The 27,028-nt window shown below is 44.6% G+C and overlaps 2 protein-coding genes across 2 annotated transcripts; one reads left to right on the top strand and one right to left on the bottom strand.

The window, feature by feature from the left end:
• The first annotated feature begins 689 nt into the window (after window positions 1-689).
• Window positions 690-9,323, top strand: LOC124145598 (galactoside alpha-(1,2)-fucosyltransferase 2-like). The gene is made up of 3 exons (XM_046515429.2): window positions 690-823; window positions 2,984-3,162; window positions 7,943-9,323. The coding sequence occupies exons 2-3, from the start codon at window positions 3,096-3,098 to the stop codon at window positions 9,082-9,084; spliced, it is 1,209 nt and encodes a 402-aa protein (XP_046371385.2). The 5' UTR covers window positions 690-823; window positions 2,984-3,095; the 3' UTR covers window positions 9,085-9,323.
• A 4,570-nt stretch (window positions 9,324-13,893) lies between these two features.
• LOC124145599 (galactoside alpha-(1,2)-fucosyltransferase 2-like) lies at window positions 13,894-17,847 on the bottom strand. Its single transcript, XM_046515430.2, has 2 exons — window positions 17,620-17,847; window positions 13,894-15,107 (listed from the first exon to the last, which is right to left on the bottom strand). Exons 1-2 carry the CDS (start codon window positions 17,657-17,659, stop codon window positions 14,005-14,007), a joined length of 1,143 nt encoding a protein of 380 aa, XP_046371386.2. The 5' UTR covers window positions 17,660-17,847; the 3' UTR covers window positions 13,894-14,004.
• Window positions 17,848-27,028: the final 9,181 nt, after the last annotated feature.

The raw sequence follows: 27,028 nt of genomic DNA, 5'->3' as shown, positions 1-27,028 counted from the left end.
CACAAAATAAGAAGCCAGGCACACTTCCACGGAGTTTTCGAATGATTTGTATCAGAACTGTTCACTTTTAGTGATCTGGTCGTGCAGTCGTGTACGTTCATTCATGAACAACACCTCCCGAAACAGCGCCACAAAATACGCTTCGAAGGGGACACTGATGGCACAACCGGATCTTCCCAAGTAAGTCTAGATATATGTCCAGATAGTTTAAACAGACTTCATTTCACCAAACTTATCCTTTTACGTTTGATCAAATTGAAAGTTGCGAAAGTGGTCGGGTGCGTCACGCTCATGGGGACCCTCGCTCTATTGATCGGTAGTCGTACATTGTAAATGTATATAGCTCGCTTATATAATGTCCGTAGAAGCTCTATGCATAACTTATATATAATGCAAACCAAATTTGATGCGTGTGACTATTTTGTTTGGTTTAATAAAGTGTTTGTAAATATCTCTCGTTCTCATTAAGTTCTGCCTTGTAGTTGCAAAATGAATGACGTCTCGCGATGTTTTATAAATGCAAAAAGTAGTCCCGGTGTGACTGATCAGGTCACGGTTATCCAATCAAAACGAATAAAACAAGGTCAACCTTGTACGACACACGTGTGACGTGCGGATTTAGTATCTTACCACCTGTATCTTCAGCACGTGGGTAATAAAGGCCAATACAGAGGGCTATACAGTTCAAGTGAATATGGCGAGTGACGGTTAGGATTATGTTATCACTGACAACTGGCTATCCCGAAGATATACAATGTTGTGACAACGTTACCTCAGTCCGGTCACAACGTCCCCTGCCTGGAATGAACGCGGGCTATTACAGGTAAATGTGACATTTGTCCAATGCGTGGCTATCTAGGAACAGTGGCTTACGTTAGGTTGTGAGTATAGGTTAATGACTCGTCAGTGTTATTCCCAATTCAGGTCATTTCTAAATGCCGTTCTGCTGGAGAACCTGGTGTAGCTGCTACACAACGTAAAGTAACTATTCAAGTTTTTCAAAATATTTGGTAGAATGTACATTTTATGCAATGGCATTACTGTATAAGTTTAATACTATCAGCAACATTACAACATGACGCATATGCTTTGTCCCATTTAAGCTAGTTCTTTGTTTGGTTATTTGTTGTTTAACGCCGCACTCAGCAATATTCCAGCTATATGACGGTGTCTGTAAGTAATCGAGTCTGGGCCAGACAACGCAGTGATTGATATCATAAGCATCGATCCACGCAATTTGGATACGATGACATGCATCAACCAAGTCAGCCAGCCTGACCACCTGATCCCGTCAGTCGCCACTTATGACAAGCATAGGTTCTGAAGACCTATTCTACCCAAATGTAGCAGTATCTCCAACACTCGCGGTCACCGTGACCCAGTCACACCAGAACCAATGCAGCAGTATCTCCAACACTCGCGGTCACCGTGACCCGGTCACAACAAATCAAATACAGCAGTATCTCCAACACAACGGAGTTGGGCTTCGCACAATGTACCCATGTGGGGAATCTAACCCTAGCCCTCGACGTGATGATAGAACGCTTTAACCAGTGGGCTATCCCACGGCCCCTGTTTCCGAAGAAATACGTATGACATGTGTTTAGTGGTGACTGGGCGTCCGGCCAATAACTCATGCGCTGTTTTACCCGTGAAGATCCGGGTAGGCTTGGCCTTTAGCATGTTTGTGGTAAGAGGCGACTAACGGGATCAGATTCGCTGTCTTAGTTAATGCATGTCATCATAACAATTGCGTGGATCGATGCTCATGATGTCAATCACTGGATTGTCTGGTCCAGACTCGATTATTTACAGACGGCCGTAAAATAGCTCGAATATTGCTGAATGCGGCAAGTACAAGAAACAAACAAACAAACAAACAATCCTAAGCTGTGCAATAAGAAGCGATACTTCTCCGTTGTATTCATGACTCAATAGTAGAAATATCAGCTTCTTCTCGTTGCTATATGGATGAAATAATGCCGATGCGACGTCAAATTTTAACTCACTCACTCACCATACACCCTAAACAAATGTACGATCTGTTATTTTAAACTCAAAGCAGCGTTAAACCCAACTCTCGTATGTTATACCCACACATTGCAAGTCCGATGTTTCAGTTTCAGTAGGTTGTGTTTCAAGAGTAAAACCCTCAACTCCTCCTGTTTCACTGAAGGGGGATCTGCGCGAATGTCAAGCTTGTCGTGTGTATACATCAAACTAGTCAGGTGCCATCTACTGTCAGAGTGAGTGAGTGAGTATGGTTTAACGCCGCTTTTAGCAATATTCCAGCAATATCACGGCGGGGGACACCAGAAATGGGCTTCACACATTGTACCCATGTCGGGAATCGAACCCGGGTCTTCAGCGTGACGAGCGAACGCTTTAACCACTAGGCTACCCGACCGCCCCTACTGTCAGAGTGTTTTAACCAAGTCACTTCACCTTCACTTTCCATGTGGCTGTGATCAACCTATGTGTAATGTCGTCCACAAGGAATGGACTGCTCCATTGTTTATAATAGTAATAATAATAATAATAATAATAATAATAATAATGATGTGTAGATGCGACTTGATGTCGATGCTGTGCATCCCTGTTTCCTTGTTAATCACGTCCTGAGCTTGTGACATGACACGGGTGCGTCCATTATACAGTGTCGCCTCAAAGTGAACAGAATTTTATTATTTTTGCGATACAGTCATGCTTGGACATAGGATATTAACGCCCCTCAAACATTTACGCAGAACGGTATTGTTGGAGTCGGAAAACCAACATTGCACGTGGGATGATCAGAGACAGTGAAAGTCCGTGCACGTGCTAGGTATGACCAGACGGGTCCATTTCTAGCCGAGGTTGGGTAGGGTACCCCAGTCAAGACTGTTGACGCAATATATTCGTTTTTGTTTTCATTTTAATCATTAAAATATAATGTTACGGAAATATCAAAAGTTCATCACTTAATATGAATATGATCTTGAAGGTTTTACAACGCTGGGGTGTGTGAGACACTGAGTGTCCCACCCTCAGACAGACATTTGTGACGCCATCCCGACTGTTGAGCCACTGCTGACTGGCTCAACGAGTTACACAGCATGGGCAGTGGGAGACAGTCACGGATGACGACAAACCACGGAAGTCAGAAGTATCTCTCAACCAGAAGTAAGTGATATACCTGATAGATAGGATTGAGTGGGAACCGGGGAGGAGGGAGGTGTGGGGGGAGGAGAGAGGTGTGGGGGGAGGAGAGAGGTGTGGGGGGAGGAGAGAGGTGTGGGGGGAGGAGGGAGGAGTTGGGCATACGCGGCCAAGGAATGGGGTGTTGAAGATATGGAGACCAAAAAGGGGAAATGTGAGCGAGACAGAGGGGCAGCTATAAGATGGGATACACTTTGCGATTTATCCCAGGGGTATGTGGCAAAATGTTTTATTCTAAGGTGTAGGTAGTAAAATATACACTGAAGAGGGAAGGGATAAAGCGATTTATATTGGGGATGGTAGAGAGATATGTACTGAAGAGTGGGTAGGGGAAATACTTTTTTTTGGGGGGGTGGGGGGTGGGGGGTAAAGATTCATAAAGAAGGGGATTGGGAAAAGAGGGATTAATACTGAAGACGAGGTGTGGAGTAGAGCGTTTTATAGAGGAAGAGATTGTAGTAGAGAGATTTATACTGGGATAGGGGTAGAGATTTATACTGAAGGGATGGGAGTATAGAGATTTATACTGGGATGGGAGTAGAGATTTATACTGGAATGGGGGTAGAGATTTATACTGAAGGGATGGGAGTAGAGAGATTTATACTGGGATGGGGGTAGAGAGATTTATACTGTGATGTGGGTAGAGAGATTTATACTGGGATGGGGGTAGAGAGATTTACACTGGGATGGGAGTAGAGATTTATACTGAAGGGATGGGGGTAGAGAGATTTATACTGGGATGGGGGTAGAGAGATTTATACTGGGATGGGGGTAGAGAGATTTACACTGGGATGGGAGTAGAGATTTATACTGAAGGGATGGGAGTAGAGAGATTTATACTGGGATGGGGGTAGAGAGATTTATACTGAAGGGATGGGAGTATAGAGATTTATACTGGGATGGGAGTAGAGATTTATACTGGGATTGGGGTAGAGATTTATACTGAAGGGATGGGAGTAGAGAGATTTATACTGTGATGGGGGTAGAGAGATTTATACTGGGATGGGGGTAGAGAGATTTATACTGGGATGGGGGTAGAGAGATTTACACTGGGATGGGAGTAGAGATTTATACTGAAGGGATGGGAGAAGAGAGATTTATACTGGGATGGGGGTAGAGAGATTTATACTGGAATGGGGGTAGAGATTTATACTAAAGGGATGGGAGTAGAGAGATTTATACTGGGATGGGGGTAGAGATTTATACTGAAGGGATGGGAGTAGAGAGATTGATACTGGGATGGGGGTAGAAAGATTTATACTCGAATGGGAGTAGAGATTTATACTGGAATGGGGGTAGAGATTTATACTGAAGGGATGGGAGTAGAGAGATTTATACTGGAATGGGGGTAGAGAGATTTATACTGGGATGGGAGTAGAGAGATTTATACTGGAATGGGAGTAGAGAGATTTATACTGGGATGGGGTAGAGAGATTTATACTGAAGAGATGGAGTAGAGAGATTTATACAAGAATGGGGTAGAGAGATTCATACTGAAGGGATGGAGTAGAGAGATTTATACTTGGGTGTGGGTGGGGTAGAAAAATTGATACTGGGATGTGGGTGGGTCGGGGTGGGCTTTGGGTAGAAAGATTTATACTGAAGGGTAGTGGATGTAGAGATAGTTTTATACTGAAGGGTGGGTGGTCGTAGAAAGATGTATACTTAAGAAGGGTGGAGCAAAGAGATTTGAACGGAAAAGGGATGGGGATAGAGAGATGTATACTGAAGACTAGGCGTGGGGGTATTTTATTCTGAGGGGGCGCAGTGGTAGATAGATGTATACTGGAGAGGGATGGGGTTGAGATGTTTATACTGAAGGGGTGTGGTAAAGACATTTGTACTGTGGGGTGGTGGAGGGGTAGGGTAGAGAGATTGATACTGAAGGGGAAGGAGTAGAGAGATTGATACTGAAGGGGCAGGAGTAGAGAGATTGATACTGAAGGGGTAGGAGTAGAAAGATTTATACTGAAGGGGGTAGGAGTAGATAGATTTATACTGAAGGGGGTAGGAGTAGATAGATATATACTGAAGGGGGAAGGAGGAGAGATTTATACTGAAGGGGTAGGAGTAGATAGATTTACACTGAAAGGGCGGGAGTAGAGGGATTTTTACTGAAGGGGGGAGGGAGGAGAGATTTATACTGAAGGGTAGTGGATGTAGAGATATTTATACTGAAGGGGTAGGAGGAGAGATTTATATTGAAATTGTAGTAGTAGAGAGATTTATACTGAAGGGGTAGGAGTAGAGAGATTTATACTGAAGGGGGTAGGAGGAGAGATTTACACTGAAGGGTAGTGGATGTAGATATATTTATACTGAAGGGGTAGGAGGAGAGATTTATATTGAAATTGTAGGAGTAGAGAGATTTATGCTGAAGGGGGTAGGAGTAGACAGATTCATACTGAAGGGATGGAGTAGAGAGATTTATACTTGGGTGTGGGTGGGGTAGAAACATTGATACTGGGATGTGGGTGGGGTGGGGACGGCTTGGGGTAGAAAGATTTATACTGAAGGGTAGTGGATGTAGAGATATTTATACTGAAGAGGGATGTGGGTAAACAGATTTATACTGAAGGGGGGTAGGCATAGAGAGTTTTATACTGAAGGGTGGGTGGTCGTAGAAAGATGTATACTTAAGAAGGGTGGAGCAAAGAGATTTGTACGGAAAAGGGATGGTGATAGAGAGATGTATACTGAAGACTAGGCGTGGGGGTATTTTATTCTGAGGGGGCGCAGTGGTAGATAGATGTATACTGGAGAGGGATGGGGTTGAGATGTTTATACTGAAGGGGTGTGGTAAAGACATTTGCACTGTGGGGTGGTGGAGGGGTAGGGTAGAGAGATTGATACTGAAGGGGGTAGGAGTAGAGATTTATGCCCGGAGGGGTAGGAGAAGAGATATTTATACTGAAGGGGGTAGGAGTAGAGAGATTCATACTGAAGGGGGTAGGAGTAGATAGATTTATGCTGAAGGGGGTAGGAGTAGATAGATTTATACTGAAGGGGGTAGGAGTAGACAGATTTATACTGAAGGGGGTAGGAGTAGACAGATTTATACTGAAGGGTGTAGGAGTAGATAGATATATACTTAAGGGGGTAGGAGGAGAGATTTATACTGAAGGGAGTAGGAGGAGAGATTTATACTGAAGGGTAGTGGATGTAGAGATATTTATACTGAAGAGGGATGTGGGTAAACAGATTTATACTGAAGGGGGTAGGGTAGAGAGGTTTATACTGAAGGGGTAGGACTAGAGAGATTTATACTGAAGGGGGGAGGAGTAGAGAGATTTATACTGAAGGGGGTAGGAGTAGAGAGATTTATACTGAAGGGGGGAGGAGTAGAGAGATTTATACTGAAGGGGGTAGGAGTAGAGAGATTTATACTGAAGGGGGTAGGAGTAGAAAGATTTATACTTAAAGGGGTGGGGATGGGGGGATTTAAACTGAAGGGGGAAGAGTTAGGTGGGGTTAGAGTGAATTATTCTGAAGGGGGTGAAGTAGAGAGAATTATTCTGAAGGGGGTGAGGTAGAGTGAATTATTCTGAAGGGGGTGAGGTAGACTGAATTATAAAGTAGAGTAGGGGTGGGGGTAGATAGATTTATACTAAAGGGGGTGGAACCAGATACATTTATCCTGAATGGGGGTAGAGACCTTTATACTGGGGTATGTTGTAGAGGGATTAAAACTGTAATCTATGGTTGGGTAAAACTATTTTGACTAAAGGGGATGAGAGAAGAGACATTTTTACTGAAGTGGGGTGGGGTGGGGTGGGGAAGAGACACCTATACTGAAGTGGGGTGGGGTTGGGTAGAGACATTTATACTGAAGTGGGGTGGGCAGGGGTAGAGACACCTATACTGAAGTGGGGTGGGGGGTGGGGTGGGGAAGAGACACCTAAACTGAAGTTGGGTGGGGTGGGGTGGGGTGGGGTAGAGACATTTGAACAGCCATACTTTTTCGGACGTGGATTCTCTTTCTAACCGAACTTGGGGGCACCAGTGGCCCGGTCATCTGAGGTGCCGCAATTCGCTGTGCAGAGTTGCGTTCCTTTCTAACGCCAGAAATATATTGTTGTGGGTTCGAATCCCGATTCGCCCCGATAATGTTTCTAGGGTTGTCATGCGTGCTCGTAGGTTTCACCGAAGTGGTCAACGTCTCAGGCTGCATGATGTCCTCACAATGGCTATATTGATAAATGTAATGTAAGGCCAAAGACCCCCTGAATATCCTGGAGTCAGGTTGTATTACATATGGGCGGTAGGGTAGCCTAGTGGTTACAGCGTTCGTTCGGGTTCAATTCCCCATTTGTGTGAAGCTCATTCCTGGTGTCCCCACATGGAATATTGCTAAAAGCGGCGTAAAACCATTCTCACTCTAGATACAAATATACACAGTTGCCATGGTTGCCATGTTTTTTGTACAAACTAATTTTGATTTTAGTCTGAACTTTGAACACTTCACAGACTAGCTTATGTATTTTTACATATAGTGATATCTTTTTATGGTTGTATGGTAATTTAAAAGACTAATCTGTGATATTCTAGTTATTTTTCTGTCCATCGGCGACAGGTCTTTATTTAATCTAAACATATGTATTCTTAATGTATAACTTCTCGTCACGATATGGCTGATATTTCCGATGTAACGTTAAATATTAACTCACTCACAGAATGGCAGGGTACACAGGCAATCAAGATGTAACACGAACATGTATCTGTAGCATTTCCACCTCTGTTTCAGATGTCCTGTCACTGATTGTGTTGTGTGCTTTCACGGTCCTCGTGACGTACCAGTGGCGTCATGAGGCACAGTTCTACCACAAGTTCATCAACGTCTCACTGTCGTCCTTGACCTTCGCCCCACCCCGCCCTGCCACGTTAAGCAGGAATCAGAACGCAACGGCCAGTACCGTCGTGACAACCCGTACCAACCTAGCGACCTTTCCCCCTGGAAACAACGCTACAACCACGTCTCCCCCACCAGTGTTCACCACATCACAAACAGTGTCCAGTGTGTGTAGAAACCCCTTCAGGGAGGAGTATCTGAGGAAACAGGACTACTTGTGCTCCAGGCCACTAGGAAGATTTGGCAATATGATGTTTATCTATGCGTCTTCCTATGGAATAGCGACCTACAATAACAGAACGCTGATTATGAGCAAGGCGTTGATGTTGACTGACTATTTCAATCTTAATGTCCTATTAGTGGATGATTTTGAATGTGTAGTCACGGGAACGAAGGGAGTAGGTCCAAGGCAGGCTTGTGCGTTCGACGAGAGTCTCATGCATATAGCCATAGGAGAGAACGTTTGCCTGGGGAGCTATTTACAATCATACAAGTACTTCGAGCATGTTCAGGAAGCAATCAAGAAACAATTTACATTCAAGAAGGAAACCAGAGACAAAGCGATGAGCATTATAAATGGTGCTATAAACACATTCCATGAACGTAATACGACAGTGAAGGACACCCGCCCCGTGTTGGTCGGCGTCCATGTGAGACGGGGCGATATGGTTAAGAGCAAATTTGGTTATGCAGTTGCAACGCCAGAATATTTAGGAAATGCCACTCAATATTACCGGGACAAGTTCCCCAATAGGTTGTTTATTGTGTGTTCTAATGGAATGACATGGACAAAGCAACACGTTGTTGGTGATGACGTCTTCTACGTGGAGGGGAACACGTTTGAAGTTGACATGGCGGTGTTGGTGAGCTGTAACCACAGTCTGACCACTGTGGGATCCTTCAGTTGGTGGGCGGGGTTCCTGGCAGGGGGACAGGTTGTGTACTATCAGTGGCCAGTCATGGAGAAGTCAGGACTTCGGAGACACTTCTCAGCCAATTACACAGACTACTTCCCCCCTTCCTGGATCGGGATGTAGTGACCACACGGTGCCGTGTATTCACATCGCTTCTGTATTGCCTCATTGAAGGGACTCACATGTTATAGATAATTTTTATTAAATATAGTTTTATTCACTATTCCCAGGTAGGTACTGATGGCCCAGTCGTCTAAGGCGCCGCGATTCACTGTACAGAGTTGCATCCCTTGGGCACGCCAGACGCCTATGATTGTGGGTTCGAATCCCGGTTAGCCCCGATTATGTTTCTAGGTTTGTCAGCACCATACCCGTGCTCTTGGGCTTCACCGAAGAGGTAATGTCTCAGACCTGCATCACTTCGGGCTTTCCTCCCACATTAAGCTGACACGCTGTGGTATAACTGGAATACTGTTAAAAGCGGCGATAAACCCAACCCAACTCACTCACGCACTCGCTATTCCCAGAGTGCTTCGTGCTGATTGGGTGAGGATGGGTCTTGGTTCATTATTGTAAATCTGGGCTGTCATGTGCCACTGTTGGTGCTGCTGTAGCATGCCCGTGTGTGGTGTAACTCCATCAGTGTTACGACGGGTGGCATTGAGGGTGCAGCTCGTGTTCGAGTACCCACAAGGGTACAAGTGTAAAGCACATATCGGATTATTGCTGCGAAAGGTGACGTGTACATTTAGTCGGGCTTTTAGCTCTTTTACATAATAATTTGATTTAAATCTAACTTATACCATACAGAAAAGGGCTCCCGGGCTACAATCGTTATAAGACACTCAGTAATAAGTTCACTATTATTTACTTTACATTTGCTGTCATCTGGCTTTTCAAGGTGCTTTTCAGTGTAAAAAAGGCATTATCACTTCATACCAGAGCCATTTTGTGTCAGTTGTAGCTTAATTGGGCTATTTTTGGATGTAATGCCTTTGTGTGACGATGCATAAATTCTGAGATATTTAGCAAAACAAAAGCTCTTTTGTTTACACCTGATTTCGGATCGCCGCACAAACAATGAATAAAATCCAGTAAATCACAACTGTGTGATAAGTTCAATGAAACAGCTGACAGAAATAATGGTCAACAGAAATTGATCGACCTTCCTTGATAGTGTCAAAGGCAGGAATGACACCCAACACGGGTCTACAGGCGTAAACGTTCTTGCTTAGTATGTTTGACGTCAACACTTAGCTTTGTTCTAATACTTGGTATCAACATTTATAGTTCATGATCTCCTACTTATTATAAGAGTACGAGGGGTGTTCATTAAATATTTCCCCTGACCCACTTCCGATGGACCTAGTGGAATGAAACTTGGCACAGGTATTAGTCTTTCTCTCCACATAGGAACCGCCAAGAGTTACACACTTCTCCCATCGTTTTATGCAACTATGGAGACCTCGCTTGTAAAAGCCCTCATTTTGCATCTCAAACCAGGACTTGACTTCAGAAATCAGTGTTTCATCATCTGTGAAACATTTCCCTTCAAAAATGACTTCATGGTTGGAAAGAGGTGGAAGTCAGATGGTGCAAGGTCAGGAGAGTAAGGAGGGTGTGGAAGGATTTCATAGCCACAGGACCGCGCTTCTGTCTGGGCAACATGAGAGTTGTGTACTGGAGCATTGTCTTGCAGGAGACGGACACCCTTGGTCAGCATGCCACGCCTCTTAAGCTTGATAGCGTCCCGCAATTTCAACAGCAGTGAAGCATAATAAGCTCCTGTAATTGTGGTACCCTTTGCCACGAAATCCATCATCACTACTCCGTGCTGGTCCCAAAACACTGTGAGCATGACCTTGCCTGCAGAGGGTTAGACACGTGCCTTCTTTGGGGGTGGTGACTCCACATGCTTCCATTGCATCGACTGAACTTTAGTCTCAGGATCATAGTGATGGACCCATGTTTCATCCTGTGTGATAAGTCTGTCAAAAAAGTTTGCCTGTATTTTTTGGCACATTCTGCCAAAATGGCGGTCTCCACTTGATGGATAGTGTCCTCATCAATGGCTGAATGGGGGCGACCAGGAATGGCAGCTGTTTCCACAGATGTCCGACTACACTTGAACTGGCGATGCCAGTGTTTAACAACGTCATATGATGGGGCATCTTCCCCATAAGTTGCTTTCATTTCATCGAAAGTTTCTTTTGCTGTGCGACCTTTCAAATATAAAAGAACTAATCACTGCTCGGTATTCTACCGGCTCCATTGTCACACCCTACTCGATCATAACACCTGTAAAAGTGGTAAGATTAATAGTTCGGTGCTGCAAATTCAGACATAACCCATAGATACATGTATCATTACACATGTGAAATTTCAACCAAATATGATAACCCTAAGTGCTCACTCCAGGTCTCACTCCATCCCCAGGTCTCACTCCATGCCCAGGTCTCACTCCATGCCCAGGTCTCACTCCATCCCCAGGTCTCACTCCATGCCCTGGTCTCACTCCATCCCCAGGTCTCACTCCATGCCCAGGTCTCATTCCATGCCCAGGTCTCACTCCATCCCCAGGTCTCACTCCATGCCCAGGTCTCATTCCATCCCCAGGTCTCACTCCATCCCCAGGTCTCACTCCATCCCCAGGTCTCACTCCATCCCCAGGTCTCACTCCATGCCCTGGTCTCACTCCATGCCCTGGTCTCACTCCATCCCCAGGTCTCACTCCATGCCCTGGTCTCACTCCATGCCCAGGTCTCACTCCATGCCCTGGTCTCACTCCATCCCCAGGTCTCACTCCATCCCCAGGTCTCACTCCATGCCCAGGTCTCACTCCATGCCCAGGTCTCACTCCATGCCCAGGTCTCACTCCATGCCCAGGTCTCACTCCATCCCCAGGTCTCACTCCATCCCCAGGTCTCACTCCATGCCCTGGTCTCACTCCATCCCCATGTCTCACTCCATCCCCAGCCAGGGTACTTGTCCCACAGTCCAGAAATTACACTTTTTGATTTGCCCAACATTCGGGAAACTTCGGATATTGCCACCCACCCTTTGAGCCCTTAACTGTTCGGATTGATCATTAATGATTTAGTACTGAGGATGAATTTGGAAAGGGAATTCAGTTTCATGTAAAACTTATACAATTCTCTCCTTTTATTTGTGTAATGTGAGACACTGTGCATAGTTTGCAGACTGTTTTTATCTTCTTCAACAATATTGTAAGTTACAATCGTTTATTATATAGATAAAACGAAAGTAGTTGTGTTTAAATCTGGTGTTGTTCCCTCAAGACACGAAAAGTGGTATCCTAAAGGTGTAAAATGTCTTAAATTTTATAAATTATTACCGTTTTTGTTTTCCCAAATATTGACTTGCAGTAAACATTCTGATAATGCCTTTCTTCAAGCTGAGCGTGCGCTACTGAGTACATTAGCTTCTCTCTCACACGTTAAGATTAACCTGTAAGGTTATGCTGTAGCATGTGTAGCTCTCGAGTGTATGTTAAATCATCAACCTAAAGCCATGCAGAGTGTGGGAGACTCCAGTACCTTCTTCACCTCAGTAAAGTCTTCTAAACGTTTTAGGTGGACGTGTGGAGGACATTTCGAATTTTCACGCATCAGTGACAGAAATGATATCCGATTCAATTCCCTTTTTTGAATTGTATCATATAGTCCGGTGTTTTTTCAGGTGAACAATTCACTCGCCTTTGCATGTGTTTGTGACGGGTGCCACCGGTGTGGAGGATACGCTCATCTTTTCGCGAACACCTGGTGTCATCACTTTTTGATAGTGCTCCATAGCAGAGATTTCTATTAAATATGGAAAGGGTTTTGTCGTTTTTATTAACCTTACAGTATGTAAGCCTTGTATTAAGTTTTGGTGCAAAGAAATCAGTATGCACAACTCTCGTACCCGTGAAGATTACGGGGTAGAATAGGTCTTCAGCAACCCAGGTGACTATACTTGTCGTAAGAGGCGACTAACGGGATCGGGTGGTCAGGCTTGTTGACTTGTTAATGCATGTCATCGATCCCAATTGCGTGGATCGATGCTCATGATATTTATCACTGGATTGTCTGGTCCAGACTCGATTATTTACAGACCGCTGTCATATAGCTGGAATGTTGCTGCGTGTGGCGTTAAACAACAAACAAACAAATCCTATTATTGTGGCTTTGGTTCTGTGTGGGAGAAGCAGGACGTAGATGAGTATATCCTTTATTCCAGAATTCATGCTCCGGTTCAAATGTAACTACGAACAAAATTGACATCTTTCGTTAACAAATACTCGTGGTCCACAGTTACACCCTTTAAGAACATCTCATAATGAATTCCATCTTACAGCAATATCAGTAAATAAGTTTCAGGTTCCACAAGCAGTTTTGTTGTAGTTTCATGTGAGTGAGTGAACATTGTTTACACCGCTTTTTGCACTATTCCAGCAATAGGCTTCACGCTAGGGGCTCTCTGTTGATCGGGTACGTATTTACATATACCTTGGAAAGAACAACATTGTACTGTATGTGTTATGAGGGTTGTATCGAGAACGAATACCACTTTGTGTTTTGGAAGCGTATGCAGATCATCGTCGACGATCTAACCCTAATAAATATATTATGTTACCCGCTCATGTCTTCTAAACAAGAGTCTGTTGACACATTTAGCATGCCTCATTCTCCTTAATGCTACCTCAGCAACTGCTTCTTTTACAACTACAACTGCAATCGCCAACTCTTTGTTGTTATCTCACGTGTTTCATACGTGTTATCATGGTATACTACATATTGTTTCCAAGAGCCGTTTCCCCACTCAAGTTCCTTACCTAAGAATTGAATTAAGTGAAACTTATGAATTTGATGTGTCGCTTCTCATGTGTTATTCGCGTCGTGTTTGAACCAAAGGAAAACTGCACTAGTCATGTTTCGCACTGATTTCTTTATTCCGAATTCACTTTCCAAATGTCTGCCATAACATACATATCAATCAAAAACAACTATGGACATGCCTTCAGAAATCCTCAATTTCATCTAACTATTCCATCCCAATCCACTGAGGCATGAAAAAATCAGAGTAGTCTTTCGAGAAAGCGGTTCTGAGAGAACTTCCGTTTCGGGCCGGATGTCGGTAATATATGGTGGTTCCTCCTGCCAAGTATGCGGCCCACCAACCAAACGTCCCGACTGACATGATGGTGTGAGTACACTGTGTCATCAACGCCATATCTGTCGTAGCATTGTGACCTTCCATGTAGATGACGTCACTTCCGTTCAAGTGACTCTTCGTCCATGGGAAATTGTCCGAGAAAAGAAAAAACACGGGATTCGATACTTTCTTACGGAAGTAGTCAAACGCCTTATAGAAGTAGTTTTCCGTTGGGACTCTGTATCCATGATTGATGAATCGAGGAACTTTTGTGATGTCCCCTCTTCGGATGTGAACAGCTATAACAGTCGCTGACTCCCACCCTCCTGCGGATAGTGTCTTCTGGATTATCTCCCTTGCGGCCTTCCTATAGGAGTCACTGAAGGTGAACTGCCGCCGGATGTCGGCCTCCACGTGCCGGAAGTACATCCAAGACTGTAAATATGTGTTTACACCGAAGTTGACCCCTTGGGTTAAAGATTTGTTGAAGAAACTTTCATCAAACCGGCAGCTCCATCTCGGCCCAGCGTTCCTAGCCCCATCACATACGCAGAAATTGTCGACCAATTCAGCTTTCAGGCTGAATACTCTATTTAAGGAACGCGATTTTTCTGTGACAACTATTCTGTTGTTGCGTTTTGCAATGGCATAGGCAGATGCGTAGGAGAACATCTGGTTCCCCAGCCCGCCGAACACTCTGTTGCACAGGTAGATTTTACCTCTTTTAAATTCGCTGAGAAAGGGGTCCTTACAGGTCGAGACGAGTTGGGACCTCGTGGGTATTGATGCAGCAGGGATGGTGTGGATGTTGTTGTTGGCGTTGGTGGTACTCAAGTCAACTGCGATGACGTTGACGATGGCGTTGACGATGGCGGTCCTTTCAGGATCAAAGATCTCCTTCTGCTGACTCTGGGAATATAGCAAGGTCTCACTGGACAGCAGGACATAGATGCAGACAGTCGTCAGAGGCAGCAGGACGAAGAGAAATACATCTGTGTCATAAAACAAAATATATGTCACGGAGATCAGCATTGATGATAGTCAATATACAGATATGTATGTGACACAGATAGGCAGACATGGATGTGTCACACAGGCAGGCAGGCAGGCAGGCAGGCACATATGGATATCTCCCACAAACGGTAGTCTTGCTGTCAAATCCTTCGCTCATCACAACGAGGTCCCGGGTTCGATTTCCCACATGGGTACAATATGTGCAGCCAATTTCAGCTGCCAGCTGTCGTGATATAGCTGGAATATGACTTCGAGTCACGCACTCTTTCTCAAGATGTACATTCGCTGTCAGTGTTGCACACAGGCGGGCAGACATCGGATGTCAAACACTCAGGACCAAACTCGGGATCCAGCGGGTTAAACTAACTAGGCTACCCCACCGCTCAAAAGCAGTCTTCATATTGACAGAAGAGTGTTTAATGCAGTGTCAAAGAATACCCGGACAGAACCTCTAGCTGGTAAACCAACAATACCTGACTTAAAGTACGATTTCTGGTCCTACCTCGATGTACCTGTGTGTCCACCGATGTACCTGTGTGTCCGCCAATATACCTGTGTGTCTGCCGATGTACCCGTGTGTCTGAAGATGAACGTGAGTGTCCACCAATGTACCTGTGTGTCCACCAATGTACCTTTGTGTCTGCCGATGTACCTGTGTGTCCACCAATGTACCTGTGTGTCCACCGATGTACATGTGTGTCTGCCGATGTACCTGTGTCTACCGATGTACCTGTGTGTCCACCAATGTACCTGTGTGTCTGCCGATGTACCTGTTTGTCAACCAATGTTACCTTGTGTCTGCCGATGTACCTGTTTATTCACCGATGTACCTGTGTGTCCACCAATGTACCTGTGTTTCCACCGATGTATCTGTGTCTGCCGATGTACCTGTGTGTCTGCCGATGTACCTGTGTGTCCACCGATGCACCTGTGTGTCCACGAATGTACCTGTGTGTCTGAAGATGTACCTGATTGTCTGCCGATGTACCTGTGTGTCTGCCGATGTACCTGTGTGTCTCCCGACGAACCTGTGTGTCCACCAATATACCTGTGTGTCTGAAGATGTACCTGAGTGTCTGCCGATGTACCTGAGTGTCTGCCGATGTACCTGTGTGTCTACCGATGTACCTGTGTGTCCACCGATGTACCTGTGTGTCTACCGATGTACCTGTGTGTCCACCGATGTACCTGTGTGTACACCGATGTACCTGTGTGTCCACCAATGTACCTGTACGTCCACCGATGTACATGTGTGTCTGCCGATGTACATGTGTGTCCGCTGATGTACCTGTGTGTCCGCCAACGTACCTGTGTGTCTGCCGATGCACCTGTGTGTCCACCAATGTACCTGTGTGTCTGAAGATGTAGCTGTGTCCACCAATGTACCTGAGTGTCTGAAGATGTACCTGATTGTCTGCCGATGTACCTGTGTCTGCCAATGTACCTGTGTCAACCGATGTACCTGTGTCCACCGATGTACCTGTGTGTCAGAAGATGTACCTGAGTTTCTGAAGATGTACCTGTGTGTCCACCAATGTACCTGTGTGTCTGCCGATGTACCTGTATATCCACCGATGTACCTGTGTCTGAAGATGTACGTGTGTGTCCACCGATGTACCTGTGTGTCTGTCGATGTACCTATGTGTCTGCCAATGTACCTGTGTATCCTCCGATGTGCCTGTGTCTGATGATGTACCTGTGTATCCATCGATGTAGCTGAGTGTCTGCCGATGTACCTGTGTGTCCACCAATGTACCTGTGTGTCCACCAATGTACCTGATTGTCTGCCGATGTACCTGTGTGTCTGCCGATGTACCTGTGTGTCCACCGATGCACCTGTGTGTCCACCAATGTACCTGTGTGTCCACCAATGTACCTGATTGTCTGCCGATGTACCTGTGTGTCTGCCGATGTACCTGTGTGTCCACCGATGCACCTGTGTGTCCACCAATGTACCTGTGTGTCCACCAATGTACCTGTGTGTCCACCAATGTACCCGTGTGTCTGCCGATGTACCTGTGTGTCTGCCGATGTACCTGTGTGTCTGCCGATGTACCTGTGTGTCTGCTGATGCACCTGTGTGTCCACCAATGTACCTGTGTGTCTGAAGATGTACCTGAGTGTCCACCGATGTACCTGTGTGTCTGCCGATGTACCTGTGTGTCTGCCGATGTACCCGTGTCTGCCGATGTACCTGTGTGTCTGCCGATGTACCTGTGTGTCTGCCGATGTACCCGTGTGTCTGCCGATGTACCCGTGTGTCTGCCGATGTACCTGTGTCTGCCGATGTACCCGTGTGTCTGCCGATGTACCTGTGTGTCTGCCGATGTACCTGTGTGTCTGCCGATGTATCCGTGTGTCTGCTGATGTATCCGTGTGTCTGCCGATGTACCTGTGTGTCTGCCGATGTATCCGTGTGTCTGCCGATGTACCGAGATATGTTCACTATGAAAGGAGGATCAATGTCGTGGTGACGTCTATCATACTCACTCAAAGTTGGCTTGTGTTTCAGGCACCACGTCCACCCCATGATGCCCCGCGGAGTGTCGTCGTTGTATCACACCGCATGAACCCACGTCACACTGAGAAATGGGGATGTTTGAGCTCAAGTGAAGTTGTGAACGTAATATTTTACTTTGTGCTTAATGCCGACCCCCTTGAGGATATTTCTTCCCTCAGCCCCTCCCCCGTCCCTCAGCCCCTACCCCCTGCGGTCTCCTCCAACCTGCTGCCTCCTACACACAGGACAGTATGTAGTACTGATCGATACATCTGCATAGGTGTGCTATTATACTGAGCCAATCACAAGCCGAGATGATAATTAAAATATTGCATTGTTGACTTCAATGTGAGGTGGCGCTGCTGGGGTTACAGGGAGGATGGAGACACGACCTGTGCTTCGTGCTCCGTGAACCCCTAACCCTGCAGCTTGTGGTATGCTGAATTGACAAATCAATGATATTCTTCTAGGTTTCAGTCTTATAGATTTGCCTACTTTCGCAAAGTGGTATCACGACCAACACGTCTATATCGGTTTCTAGCATGAAACTTCACATTTGACCATTCCACCCCTCCCCCTCACCTCTCCTCCATCCCCTCAGCTACCACCTACACCATCAACCAACTCTCCAGCACCACACACGCGCGGAGACACGCAAATACACACACATACGCAAAGACACACGCGCAAACACACACAGAAACACACACGCATACACTCACGCAAACACACACGCGCAAACACAGAAACACACACGCATACACACTCACGCAAACACACACGCGCAAACAAACACAGAAACACACACGCATACACTCACGCAAACACACACGCGCAAACACAGAAACACACACGCATACACTCACGCAAACACACACGCGCAAACAAACACAGAAACACACACGCATACACACTCACGCAAACACACACGCGCAAACAAACACAGAAACACACACGCATACACACTCACGCAAACACACACGCGCAAACACAGAAACACACACGCATACACTCACGCAAACACACACGCGCAAACAAACACAGAAACACACACGCATACACTCACGCAAACACACACGCGCAAACACAGAAACACACACGCATACACACTCACGCAAACACACACGCGCAAACACAGAAACACACACGCATACACACTCACGCAAACACACACGCGCAAACACAGAAACACACACGCATACACACACGCGCAAACAAACACAGAAACACACACGCATACACACACGAACAACCTCCCCTCACCCACCACCTTGCACCAACAACCACCTCTCCAGCACCACACACTCGCATACAAACACAAACACACACACGCGCGCGCACGCACGCAAATACACACAACTCCCCTCACCCATCACGTCCCCCCTACAATCCCCTGTCCCCCACCTACAATCCCCTGTCCCCCACCTACAATCCCCTGTCCCCCATCTACAATCCACTGTCCCCCACCTACAATCCCCTGTCCCCCACCTACAATCCCCTGTCCCCAAGCCTACAACCCCCTGTCCCAAACTACAATCCCCTGTCCCCCACCTACAATCCCCTGCATGTCCGCCTGTGGGTTCATGTATTGACCACTTCTCACAGTTCATGTCATAACTCACATGCATCATCCCGAGTTGTTTACAGACAATGTCACGTGTGATGCCAGCGTGTTACACAAGGCTGCAGGTTCGGACGCTGCCACCTACGACGTGGTGCATCACGTTGCACTGACAATGTAAATATGACGCGGTCATATTGGATCTCCAAAGTTTACCTGGAGACTCCTTCAGTACAGCATGAACTCCATCGACTGTGTCAACATGGCGAGGCCACTGACGGGGAAAAACGCCTATTACAGGAGTGTACATTTGATATGAGGGAGTGGGACTTTTAAAAAGCAAAATCTGTTCCTGAATATACAAAGCAAATCGATGATCTGACTTATAAAGTGTAGTGTGTCAAAGACCTGGTCCGGCATCGTCTCTCAGGGTAGACCGACTCCGTGGTCGAGATGTAGAGCGTCGGGTGACCGGAAGGTCGGTCCGGCATCGTCTCTCAGGGTAGACCGACTCCGTGGTCGAGATGTAGAGCGTCGGGTGACCGGAAGGTCCGTGATTCGATCCCCGGCCGGGTCATACGTGAAGACGTCATCTCTTAAGGCGTTAAGAGATGGCACTTTTGTTGCACTGCTCGGCATTAAGCGAATAAAGTTGTTGTCCATAAAATGTGTCAACGTTGTCAAACAAGGACTGGTCGGCTCAGAGTAAATATACGGTGTCTGAATGGGGTATTTCTGTTGGACTTGTCAACTCGGTGTCAGTGAGTAAGTTTGGTTTTACGTCGCTTTTAGCGATATACCAGCAATATAACGGCGGGGGACACCAGAAATGGGCTTCACACATTGTACCCATGTCGGGAATTGAACCTGGGTCTTCGGCGTGACGAGCGAACGCTTTGACCACTAGGCTACCCGACCGCCCCTCAGTGTGTGAGTAGGGTTATTGTTAGTAGTACAAAGACTGACCCTGGGTCCCGGCCGCCCAACCAGCTGACGTGGCTACTATTATAGCATTTTTAATCATTACTGGAATCTGTCTCGGCTGATAAACGATATTGAATATTCTATGGAATGGACGTTTCGTATTTACAACATAACAAAGAGCTGACAATGGGGTTCATATCGTATGAAACATGCCTATCTGGGACGCCAGGTGCTGAAGCCAATGAAGCATTGCGGATGTATGTTCTCCCGGATACAAGGCTCCAGCTGGCGCTTTATTGATGTAGGATTAGATCACAATCATCAGTATTTAGTAACCCAAAACGTTTACTGAATATTCTCACTCAGATTACTCTTCAGGTTTTAGTCCAACGTGACATTTGATACATGGCTTGTGTATTTAACCTACAGAGGGTCACGATAAGGTCGGCATAAAACAACAAGAAAGTCGGCATGTAACCTAGAGAAGGTCGGCATAAAACAACGAGAGAGTCGGCATGTAACCTAGAGAAGGTCGGCATGAAACCTAGACTCGTATAATGTCTTTGTGTGTCCTTGTGAGTCACTGTATACACCAGTATGGTGTCATTGTGGGTCACTGTATACACCCATATGGTGTTCTTGTGAGTCACTGTATACACCCGTATGGTGTCATTGTGAGTCACTGTATACACCCGTATGGTGTCCTTGTGAGTCACTGTATACACCCGTATGGTGTCCTTGTGAGTCACTGTATACACCCGTATGGTGTCCTTGTGAGTCACTGTTTACACCCGTATGGTGTCCTTGTGAGTCACTGTATACACCAGTATGGTGTCCTTGTGAGTCACTGTATACACCCGTATGGTGTCCTTGTGAGTCACTGTATACACCCGTATGGTATCCTTGTGAGTCACTGTATACACCCGTATGGTGTCCTTGTGAGTCACTGTATACACCCGTATGGTGTCATTGCGAGTCACTGTATACACCCGTATGGTTTCCATGTGAGTCACTGTATACACCCGTAAGGTGTCCATGTGAGTCACTGTATACACCCGTATGATGTCCATGTGAGTCACTGTATACACCCGTATGGTGTCCATGTGAGACACTGTATACACCCGTATGGTGTCCATGTCAGTCACTGTATACACCCCTGTATGGTGTCCATGTCAGTCACTGTATACACCCGTATGGTGTCCTTGTGAGTCACTGTATACACCCGTAAGGTGTCCTTGTGAGTCACTGTATACACCCGTATGGTGTCCATGTCAGTCACTGTATACACCCGTATGGTGTCATTGTGAGTCACTGTATACACCCGTATTGTTTCCTTGTGAGTCACTGTATACACCCGTATGGTGTCCATGTCAGTCACTGTATACACCCGTATGGTGTCATTGTGAGTCACTGTATACACCCGTATTGTTTCCTTGTGAGTCACTGTATACACCCGTATGGTGTCCTTGTGAGTCACTGTTTACACCCGTATGGTATCCTTGTGAGTCACTGTATACACCCGTATTGTTTCCTTGTGAGTCACTGTATACACCCGTATGGTATCCTTGTGAGTCACTGTATACACCCGTATGGTGTCCATGTGAGTCACTGTATACAAGGGTATAGTGTCCTTGTGAGTCACTGTATACACCCGTATGGTGTCATTGCGAGTCACTGTATACACCCGTATGGTTTCCATGTGAGTCACTGTATACACCCGTATGGTGTCCATGTGAGTCACTGTATACACCCGTATGATGTCCATGTGAGTCACTGTATACACCCGTATGGTGTCCATGTGAGACACTGTATACACCAGTATTGCGTCCTTGTGAGTCACTGTTTACACCAGTATGGTGTCCTTGTGAGTCACTGTATACACCCGTATGGTGTCCATGTGAGTCACTGTATACACCCGTATTGTTTCCTTGTGAGTCACTTGGTATCTGGAAGATTTCCACGGCGACCGAGAATATTTTGCCTATTTTTTTTAATTTTGGTATGTTGACATATATATGTGATTTTCATATCTGTTTGAAGGCTTGATATTCCAAAAATATAAAGTGCATATAGTTGAGTAAGGGAATGGAATGTTTTACAGTGAGAAAGCTGTCAAAATGGATCCAATATTAAACAACCTTTTCCAATATTTTAGCCTCAAACAGTAAAAGTAATGTAAAAATAATTAAATCTACACACAACATATAGATAATCGATTTCTTAATGTTTTCAGTGTAAATGTGACTTCATTTGGATGTTTTAAAGAGTTTTCATTATGTTTTCTCATCGTGCATTATCTTAATTATCAAATACTACGATCAGTGACATACCTATTTAGTAATAATTACTTTGTTTGGTCAAAAGAAAAAGGAAAGACATAATAATCGAAAACCATTGATACTAAAGATTGTGCTAGGCATAATTTCGAAGTTCAATAGCAAGAGTATATATTTTTCCTTTTATGACAAATAATTCCATTACTTTTATTGACCTACAAGCATTATCTATTTCAAACTTTTCCTTTTTAGAATGGGATGAAATGGGAATCTGTACTGGAAATACGTATGGCCGTGAATGTTCATGTACACACCTAGGAGTAAAACACTTCAAAAGTCGTATTTATGAAGCAATATGAAAGAAAAAGATGTATTTCATGGCCTGGCGTTACAAGTACATTTTGAGCAAAGGCCTCGGTGAATCAGCCTAGTGCGGAATACAACTGACGGGAAGAGGTATGTTTTCTAGTGGGCACAGTGAAACAAATTTGTTCAGAGCTTTGAGAACATGATTCGGTTGGTTTCTTTGTTGTTTAACGTCGCACTCAGCGATATTTCAGCTATATGACGGCGGTCTGTAAATAATCTAGTCTGGACCAGAAAATCCAGTGATTAATATCATGAGCATCGATCCACGCAACTGGGATCTATGACATGCATCAACCAAGTCAGCCTGACCACCCGATCCCGTTAGTCGCGTCTCAGGACAAGCATGGTCGCCTTTTACGGTATGCATGGGTTGCTGAAGACCTATTCTACTCCAGATCTTCACGGGTCTCGAGCACATGAACTGAACACTACTTTCATTAATCGAAGTAATTCATATTTTCGCAATTCTCTCTTTCACGTAATCTATATATTACTTATGATTGTACCGTAAAAACAACATTGCCTCCTTTCACCTGTGGGGGACACGGGTGGCCCAGTCGTCTAAGGCGCCGCGATTCGCTGTGCAGAGTTGCGTCCCTTGGACACGCCAGAAACCTATGATTGTGGGTTCGAATCCCGGTTCGCCCCGATTATGTTTTTAGGTTTGTCAGCACCATACCCGTGCTCGTGGGTTTCACCGAAGTGGTAAACGTCTGAGACCTGCATCACTTCGGGCTTTTCTCCCACATTAAGCTGACACGCCGCGAAATAACTGGAATACTGTTAAACGCGGCGTTAAACCTAACTCACTCACTCACTCCTTTCACCTGTGCAAGTCATCGTTTCCTTGTATAAGATATTGCCTACTCGACACTTCTTGACCTTCAAATTCAAGTATCAAAATTGTCCAATTACATCTCATTTCAAACATTTTATGAGTTAGATATAAACCATTAACAACACATCATAACACCCGAAGTATAATAAGCGGTCTGTGTGATAGCACAAAGAAACATATGGCGCCCGAGTAACGAGTAATCGAAAATAGGTTTGTTGAATAGATTTGCAGCCTCTGAAAACATTCAAACGATTTTGATTGAATCTAAGTGTAGTTACCCTTGGGTGGGTGTACGTTAGTATAATCTTGTTAATTATTAAGAAATAATGATGATGTCCGATATTAGGCGATGTCAATTTGAGTATTGTTAGGCTGTTTGGCGATCTTTCACATTTTGTCCTTTGAAAATTTCCGATGTCAAATGCCCCGAAGTTGTTTTTATCGCTAATAAAAGAGCACGGTCGATTTAACATACATGGACGTAACCGGGATTTCTTCAAGACATACATTCCAAACTGTCATTCGTAATCTTTGAAACTGTCTGCGTATGAACTAATCACGACCACTTCCGTCAATTTTGTTTTGCCGTCAAAAACACAGAACATTTCATAGGGATAAATATAACTTACGGAAAGTTCTGTGAATATGTACTTGGACATACATGTCATATGTCTATCACCGTCAGGGTAGGTACTTTCCAATGATATGAATTATTGGACATTTAGATTTCAAACAAGGGCGCCATGCATATGACTTTACTTGCCATATTCGGGTGCTTCTATGTTACGATTCATGTAGAAAGGCAGGAACAAATTAAGAGAGAGAGAGAGAGGGTGAGAGAGTGAGAGAGGGAGGGAGAGAGAGGGAGTGAGAGAGAGGGGGAGGGATAGAGAGAGGGAGAGAGAGAGGGAGGGAGATAGAGAGAGGGGGAGAGAGAGAGGGGAGAGGGAGGGAGAGAGAGGGGATGGAGAGAGATAGAGGGAGAGAGAGAGAGAGAGATAGTTTGAAGGGGAGAGATGCATTGTTGAATGAACAGTTCTTTACACAAATCTTTTAGATGTACATTTATAATGTTGAACACGTAATGCCTTAAATATAGCTTAATTTTCTTAAACAACGCGATCTGCATTGCCGTATATATACTCACACGCAAAAAGAACGTAAGTGTTTTTAAGCAAATAGGTAACAATTAAACACGGAACCATAAATTGATACGAGTTTTAGCATGTAGTGAAGCCTGATGGTGTTATCAATATTTTTGTTGCATTTTGGAAGCCCCGAGTAAACACGCAACATTATAAACGAATCGCCAAAACGCAGCATTTCAATGAATATGTGGGTATCGATATCATGCACCCATTTCTCGCGAAATCGAAAATGCACGAACTATCACGAACTGTAGTGGGTAAAAAACTCTGGCCGATTCTGGGACCTACCACTCCTTGGTCAACAATGGCATACCTAACTCAAATTCAGAGAAACCAGGCTATCGGACGTTTGGAAGCTGGAGAGTCTGTCCAAGATGTTGCCCGTCATTTCAACGTTAACATAACCACAATTTACCGTCTCCTGCATCGATACAATGCTACACAGACCACAGATGACCTCCCTCGGAGCGGAAATATAGTTCACTGTGTGAAGTAATAAGAACGTTGTAACACTTTTGATACACTGTATACGCTTTTGAAACCGCGACGTCATCACAGTGCGGCAGGCACCATGCGGGTAACGCGCTGGATGCACGTAGAATATTAAATTTCCCATCTCGTGATGTCAGTTTAACGGCAAATAATGAACTGGTTTTGAAAAAAGACACTGCTAATAGTTGACCAAGAATTAAGTTTGCGTTGAAAAACAGCTAAATTTGCCGCTTTTTATCGTACACCGATATAAGTACTGTGCGACGTTGTTGTTTTAATTTAGCAGCCTTACGGAAACTGTGAGCGAACAAAATTCTGCTTAATTTCTGAAGGACATAAATATATATAAAATGGATTGATATGCTTATGAATGACGCTATACATTCAATACATAAAATAATCTGCCGTAAATGACGAAAACTGATTTACCTGGCTCTATGACGTCAAAAGACGACAGAGAGGTCACACACGTACAAAGAAAAGGGGGCATAACTCCGCTATGTTAGCACTAGTTTATTGATTCTTCCCCGCCCTTAAGGTCCAATTGTGTAGTTCGATGCTCTTGGTGTCAATCACTGGATGATCTGGTCCAGACTGGATTATTTACAGACCGCCGTCATATGGCTGGAATACTGCTGAGTGCGGCGTTAAACAAGAAACTATTTTTAAATAGACCTACCCTATGCACATGTATCAACTGTATTGCCCAATACTCAAAATAAATAATATTTTTTTCCACAACAGCGTTGTGTTATTTGTGGTTAATATAATTATGCTCCATCATGCCTTTCAGTAACATCATAATTATGCGTTTGTGAGGCATCACATATGGCGGGGAACTTTGATGCTCTGCATCAATGTTTTCTTGTTGTAACTCAGGTCACTTTGTGAGAATGAGCTGTGGATGAGGACAATATATGTTCGTGCTGTTTTGTTCCCGAGGGACCAAACTGTTCCAACACAAATATCGATATTGAAACTGTATACGTTTAGGTATGAATGATGATAAATAATGGTGAAATCGTATTTTATGAAAAAAAAGGAAGTAATAGGGAAATGGATGGCCCTATCTAACCTACAAGGTAGTCATTAGATGCCACTTTCTCGTGATTGTGTAAGTGTAATTTGACTAATAGTGCACCATTATTTATGAAGCACTAGCCTTTTGATTAAATGTAATGAATTACTAAAAAATGACACCATTAAATTTGACGTCAAAGTTGGTTTTATGTCTTTGACAACGTCGGAGAAAGACGTAATTGGTATGTGTCTGTTGAAAATATCAAATCATTGCAATGTATCTATATATAATTCCCTAATTCTTCCTACGATTCTCTTCCCATGCATATTCTGAAAATGTTGAGCCAATGTATTCAACGAATAGACGAATGGAGAGCCTAAAATAGGAGAAAATGCTACACTGTGTAAAGTCGTTATGTCCCTCGGGCATATAAGGGGAGACAATCAATATGTGCCGACATAATACTCTTACATATTCGATTCATCTCAGCAAATAATTACAAAATATTTAATAATAAAAAAGACATTGATTATGTGTAGCAGTTGGTTGGTATAAATCAATATCACTTTATGAAAAGCCTAACACCGTTGAATCTGTCAATCGTTCCGAAACTGTCGGCCTTGGTATGTGTCTGTTGAAAATATCAAATCATTGCAATGTATCTATTATGTGATTATTAAACAGTCATACATAACTGGATATTACATTTAAAGACAATCGGTGCATGAATAAAAAATCTGTCTATTTTGCTATCACTATATTTTATCAAC

This window comes from Haliotis rufescens, unplaced genomic scaffold (assembly GCF_023055435.1).
Source record: "Haliotis rufescens isolate VD_foot unplaced genomic scaffold, xgHalRufe1.0.p SCAF_8, whole genome shotgun sequence".
NCBI classification, from domain to species: Eukaryota; Metazoa; Mollusca; class Gastropoda; order Lepetellida; family Haliotidae; genus Haliotis; species Haliotis rufescens.
Note: the sequence above shows the minus strand (reverse complement) of the source record. Positions and strands in the feature narration are given on the sequence as shown.

Bases quoted from the DNA above. Each gene is read 5' to 3' on its own strand.
- LOC124145598 (XM_046515429.2), top strand. From the start codon at position 3,096: ATGGGCAGTGGGAGACAGTCACGGATGACGACAAACCACGGAAGTCAG. The intron at 3,163-7,942 runs GTAAGTGATATA...CCTCTGTTTCAG, and splicing joins GAAGTATCTCTCAACCAGAA to ATGTCCTGTCACTGATTGTG.
- LOC124145599 (XM_046515430.2), bottom strand. From the start codon at position 17,659: ATGGGGTGGACGTGGTGCCTGAAACACAAGCCAACTTTGA. The intron at 15,108-17,619 runs GTGAGTATGATA...TTTATGACACAG, and splicing joins GAAACACAAGCCAACTTTGA to ATGTATTTCTCTTCGTCCTG.